The 6,430-nt window shown below is 44.6% G+C and overlaps 1 protein-coding gene across 2 annotated transcripts in view; it reads right to left on the bottom strand.

Moving 5' to 3' along the window:
- The window catches only part of NPLOC4 (NPL4 homolog, ubiquitin recognition factor), a 50,716-nt gene extending 45,159 nt beyond the window's left edge, over positions 1-5,557 (bottom strand). Inside the window, exons 1-2 of one of the 2 annotated variants that reach the window (XM_065897167.1) lie at positions 5,420-5,557; positions 2,190-2,270 (exon numbers count right to left, since the gene is read on the bottom strand). In XM_065897167.1, the coding sequence (XP_065753239.1) occupies positions 2,190-2,270; positions 5,420-5,434 (96 nt within the window). In that variant the 5' untranslated portion in view covers positions 5,435-5,557. The remainder of the gene's footprint in view (positions 1-2,189; positions 2,271-5,419) is intronic. The other variant, XM_065897166.1, reaches the window with a different exon arrangement.
- Between the last annotated feature and the right edge of the window lie 873 nt (positions 5,558-6,430).

The following is a 6,430-nucleotide window of genomic DNA, read 5'->3' on the forward strand; positions in this document are numbered from 1 at the left end:
GAGTAGCCCCTGATCGCCGCAACTAGAGAAAGCCTGCGCGCAGCAACGAAGACCCAACAAAGCCAAAAATAAATTAATTAATTTTAAATTAATTAATTAATTTTTTAAAAAATAAATAAGTAAATGTTTCTCCTTAAACTCAGTCAGATTTGATGAAAATACAGCAGTAGTATAGTACGATCCCATTTTGGTGAAAGTATGTGTACATGCACATGCAGAGAGGTGTGTGTGTGTGTCTGCACATGTGTACACATAAAGACGTTACATTAACAGTTATTTCTGGCTAATAAAATCTTGAGTTATTCTTCTTTATACTTTCCTGTATTGTTTTTGAGCCTTTTATAATTAATCCATATTATTTGTATAATCAGAGAAAACGATTTTCACTTGAGGGGAAACATTACTTCAGAGTAATAAATGTTTGTTTTTGAGTATTCCCAAGAAAATTTCTCCTAAACAATGACTACCGTGTTGATGATGGCTTCAGCGATTAATCAGTCAACACTAAACTGTACCTCCCTGACTCCACCCACATCCAATGACAGTTATTGTGTCTATATTCCCTATGCAAGACAACAATTAACTACCAGAGGAAACACCAGGATTTTAGGAATACTTCTGAGGCAAATAAAAGGCAGAACTACAATCCTGACTTTTTAGGTTTCTCTGAAATCATCTGAATTTAACCTGTCCAACAACTCTACATTTGATGCCAAGCACAAAAGTCTCAAGTTAAAAACAAAATGAAATGATATCTCTACATGACTACTAGATTTTTTTTTTTTTTTTAGGTTTTTTTTTTGGGCACACTGCACAGCATGCGGGATCTTAGTTCCCCAACCAGGGATCAAACCCGTAACCTGTGCCCCCTGCAGTGGAAGCGCGGAGCCTTAATCACTGGACCACCAGGGAAGTCCCCTGGTTACTACAGATTTAAGTTTAAGAAATTTCTGTATCACAAAGACTCAGAAAAGTAAAGAACAACTGTATGCAGTCCCCTTACATCTCATGTTTATCCCCACAACTGTCCAAGCAATAGCTACGTAATGCTTAGTCTTTGTCTCAATCTCTCAAGAACTCGAGCATTTAGTGTATCCCAGCACCACCTCCAGGAGCAAGCTGACAATGGTCAGCTGTTACTAAAAAAGCAAAGAGTAAGATATTAAAAAGTCCTTAAAAGACATAGAGATTCTCTTCTCTGCTGTCTATTGCACCTGATTTTTTCCTTTTATTCTTGTAAATATGGTCACTTAAGCAGCACTGTTGGAATCAGGATAGCAACTACCTTTCAGAAGCCAAACTTCCCAGGTAAGTGCTGTGGCTTCCCTAACAGAACACAGTGTGATGCTCAGCAAATCTCTTTATTCCCTGGACTTCAGTTTCCACCTTTGTGAAAATAAAAAGATCAGAATACATGACACCTAAGATTCCCTCTGGCTCTAACAGTCTGTGATCTGACAATTTTTTTTGCTTACGAACAGTGAAAAATGATATTTTTTATCATTACAAAGGTAACAGCTGCCTGCAACAAATTCAAATAGTAAAGAATGCATAAAGTAGAGGCTGGCAAACTTTTTCTGTAAAGGGCCATATAGTCTATCACAACTACTCAGCTCTGCTGCTAGAGCTCAAAAGCAGCCAGACAGTGCATAAACGGATGAGTGTGGCTGTGTTCCAATGAAAACAGGCAGCCAGCCACAAGCCATGCTTTGCCTACCTCTGGTATGAAGTATAAAGCAAAAGCCACTCTCCTTACTTTGGCCTCCCCTCCTGGGGTTGCCCCTTTTAGGTCTGGCTTGTGCTCTTTCAAACCATATTCTCACACAACAATTTGTGTATGTGGCTTTAATTTTTTAAGAACAAAGTGGGATCATTGTATACATGTTAGCAATTCCCCTTTGATGGACAATTCAAGTTTCTCATTCTCTGATTTTTCACTCATAAATATTCCTCTTGTGAAATCCTTTTACACTGACCTTTGGGCCCTTGGTCCTGCAATGGTTAGCAGTGGTCAGCTGTGACACGTCTGATCCTGTATCAGTCCCACCAATCATGACAGAGAAAAGCAATACAAGAGACTGAACTTGGGAGGGGGCGGACTCAGGAAATGAGGAAAAGAGAAAAGGTACACAACAGGAAGGGAATAACAGGAGAGGATGAAGGAAGGTCAATACCCAAGCCACAAGTACCTTTTTCAAAAATGTTGCAGCTGTTTCTCTCTTTGTTGTTGTGATCCGCTTCACCCCATCTGGGGACTGAACACGAATTATCTGTGGTAAATGAAACAAGTTGGTTACTGCACAGACTAGGAAGGTCCTGACCTATTACTGAAACTAACCTCTGCAGTCTTTCAGCATCTGGGTCACCGAAACTTAGAGCCAAACCTCACCCTTCCCCTTGCCAACACCCAACCCAATGTTTCTAGAAAATGAAGCAGAGGTCTGAGAGACATCAGCTCATGGGAGGACATCCTAAGAGGACTGCCCTAATTCTCAACTCTCACCGTTTCACTCAGAAAAATACGACTTCAATTTTTAACCATTATTTATACAGAATATATCTGAAACACTAACGTTTTTCTCTTCCGATTTACAAAAAAAAATTTTTTTTAAATCAGCAGGAAAAAACCCACCATGAATCATGAACAACTGAGTTCTTTAAAAAATATCTCACTTTGTTCCAGGATCCATACACAGACTAGACTAACTTAAAAGGATCACAGGGAATTCCCTGGTGGTCCAGTGGTTACGACTCCGCAGTGAAAGCTGAGGGCACACAGGTTAGATACCTGGTCAGGGAACAAAGATCCCGCAGCCAAAACAAACAAACAAACAAAAAACAATTAAAAACATAAAAAGGATCACAGGAAATCCTCTAATTTGTTATTTACTTTCAATAAAAAAGAATAAAAAAAATGTGTTTAATACCACGGTAAAATTTGGCAGGGTTTAAAATATATATATTTTCATGGCAAGCCTGAAATGGTTGCTAGGCCTGGAAGACAACTGGACGGAGCATCACTTTCTAGACTTGATTTTCATGCTGATCGAAGCCCAGTGAAAGTGTGCTATTATGCCCTGGCCAACCATCCAAGGTCCTGCCTCAGTGGGTAGCATAAACCGGCATGCCCTGACGCCAGCAAGACAGAGGATGTTCCAACCACCTGAGGCATGGGAGGAACAGAATGTGCCAGAAAGTACTCATGTTTTATAGTTACTCCCCTCAGCAACTACTGCACTGTACACTGTATTCAAAACAACACTATACAGACAAGAAATGTCACAAGCAGTTGTTTTTAAAAAGACTTTCACTGATACAGGACAAAATGCCACAATGGCTTTCGATCTGTCCACCTTTACCAAACAAGAATCATCTAGATTTTGCTGAAATAGCTTGACTATGTCTTTCTCATTTTCTAATAACTTTTGCTTAACTGAAAAGCCTTTGTCCCCATATTGTTCTCAGTTTTTAAGATTTTGTGTTGAACAAGCCTTATGAAATCCCAATTGTTAATTAAGAGCATAAAGTATTTTCTTTTTGCTTCTTAACAACATCTGTTTAACTTTCTCACTCATCTATGTGCACTCAAATTATTTTGACTTTTGATTTCTAGTATGCTTTACTCTGGATTCAACATCTAGAAAAATGTTTTCTTAATACACAGCCTGGGCATTAGGTAAACTCCCGTTTATTTGTTTCTGAAATCTGTCTCCAACACTGAGGCAGGTTAAGAAGTAAAGAGCTCTGCTTCTCTTTGAGGGATTCTATGACCGTTGCTTTGACTGTTCACTTAGGACCAAGAGCATGACACTCCACACCTCGAGAAGCTAAAGGTCAGGATAACACGCTTCTGGAGAGCTCTAAAGCTTAAGAACTTATTCTACTTGTTCATTTACAACAGGGCACAGCAGTCCAGGTTTCCAAGCTAAGCTCAGTATTTAACTCCAAGAGACAAAGATAATTCATACTGAGGGAAGGTACGACTTGGCCTTTGACACATGGTATAAAGTAAAATACACAAGAGACAGACCAGGCAACATGGACACATAGCTTCTTGGTAACTAAGTTTCCCTATTTATAAGAATATGAGCCCAGAATATTTCTTGGGGGAGTCAAAGAACTGGTGAAATAAAAATTAGTTATCCCATAGAAAATTTTAGAAGACCTCTTTCTAAATAAATAAAAACTTTTGAAATAAATTTCAGAAGAATCATCTGTTTTAATTCCTGACAATCTGAGAAATTCGACAAGAGATCCATGCTATCAATGAGACCCTAGCCTTATATACACTAGTAGAAAAGTGGCCTTCTCTGAAACAACTCACGTGTCCATGGTTACTGCAATTTGGTTAAAAATATTACAGTAAAGAGAAAGTCTGGAAGCAGATTTGAGTGCTAATTCTTAACCTATTTCTAGAGTGAGTCACCAAAGACTAGTAAATCTTATTTTAAAAGGAATCAGTTGCTCGTTTCTCTTGGGGCATTCATGCCCTCTGCTCATCTCCAGGCTGGGAAACACGGAGCAGACGCCAGGGCCCCTGAATGGAGAGCTGCATTAGGAGGAGTCACTGGATGAAAGCCTGAAAGTCCAGAGCTGGAGGTTCCTGCAGCCCAGAGCATCCAGAGAGGAGGATGAATGCCATTCCCGACACCTGGCAAAACTGCAGAGGCTCTCCCATGGCCAAATTCTGAACATGACTTGCCACCCCATACTGCTTCTGCTTCCTCCAGGAAATCCCAAGTGGCCCTTAACGTTAATTAACCAAAAATTTTTCTGTCCAGCTGGTCTTTTGGCTTTTTTCCGGCCACACTGACTTCTGAGAGGAAACTTTCCACAAGTTAAGGGATGGCCAGTTTTTTCTGATTTTCACCTTTTTTTTTTTTTTTTTTTTAACTTTAAGCAGGGAAAGGGAGTGTGTCAATCCCTGACTTCGGGTACAAAATGAGATCAACCTTTATAACAACCCTTTACAGACAGGAAGCTGTCAAGGTCTCCTTGCCATCCACCAGGCCACCGTTTCCCTTCTTAGCAGCTTCCTCTCGTGGGATGGGGTCCCCGTTTACAGAAAGTGCTCTCCTTTTAAGGAACCCATGACAAGGCACTCACTGGGGCGACGAAAGGAGGCAAGACAGACGGACAGGAGGCGAGAAGGGATCGTAGCCCCGGCCCCGAGGAACTGCAGCCCCTCCAAGCGCGACCCCCGCGACCAGGAATGGAAAGGCCGGCACAACCCACACCCCGCGGACGGCCCGGCCTCCCCCGTCGGCCGGGGACGGGAGGAGCTGAAGAGAGGAGGGCGGTAGCCCGGCCACCCGGCCGGCCCATGAAGAGGAGGGCGGGCCGCTGGGCCTCTCCGCAGGCCGCGCCGGCAAATCTGCTGCCTCATCCCGGCACCCTCCTGCCCGGCCGCCCCACTCACGATGCTCTCGGCCATGGTGGCCGCTCCCGTATCCGGGCTTGAGCCCCGGGCCGCCGCTGCCTGCCGCCCCGCGGGCCTTGCAGCCCCGACCCCCGCCTCAGCCCCAGCCCCGGCCTCCGGCCGCCGCCGCCACCGCCGCTCCAGCTTCACCGCCCGGCCGCCACCACCGCGACGTCCGGTGCCTCGCCGGACGCGCTCCCCCGGCCGCGCGACCGCGCAACCGGGTTCCGGCCGCTCAACCAGGTTCCGGCCCCACCAACGGTCCGCGCCTGCGCAGGGCAGCCCCGCGCCGGGCTCCCGGCGGAGGGGCGACCCCGGCTGGCCACGCGGTGGAGAGACGCTGCAGAGAAGCTGGGAGGGAAGCACGAACGCGCGTCTCGCCAAGGAGAGCGGTCGGCGGGCTCGGATTGGACATTCCCAGCGCCTCGCTGGTCCCACGGAAATGGAGAAATAGCTTCGGGAAGGTGACATCATACCTTCATGATATGTATTTTTTAAGAAGGCATTTTCCCTGAATCTAACATAAGAGAAACGAATGAATTTCGACCACATTTTAGATAAATACTTCTTTGCCACGGAGATACAATATCCTAAAATTGCCCCCAGGGCCAGCTTCATGGGCACCCACGTGTGTGGCTCCGAATGGCCTCACACTTGATTCAATGCTCTGCCGTCACCGTCTTGCAATCTTTAATAGTTTTCAGCAAGGAGCTCCACATTTTTATTTTGCACTGGGCGCTGCACATTTGGTAGCTGACCTTGCCTATGATTATGAAAAAAAAGTTACGAAAACCTCTAAGAGGCTAAACTATGTTTTTTAATCCCATGATTCAATTTCAGATTGTGTTTGTCTCCTGTGTTGAAAACAGTTAGGAGGTTGTTACTCTCATTTCCTCTCCCCGCAGGAAGTCTGAGATCGGGGGACAGCCGGTTTGGTTTCTTCTGAGGCCTCTCTCCTTGGCTTGCAGACAGCTGCCTTCCTCCTGTGTCTTCCCTCTGTACAGGTGCATC

This window comes from Phocoena phocoena, chromosome 19 (genome assembly GCF_963924675.1).
Source record: "Phocoena phocoena chromosome 19, mPhoPho1.1, whole genome shotgun sequence".
NCBI lineage: Eukaryota > Metazoa > Chordata > Mammalia > Artiodactyla > Phocoenidae > Phocoena > Phocoena phocoena.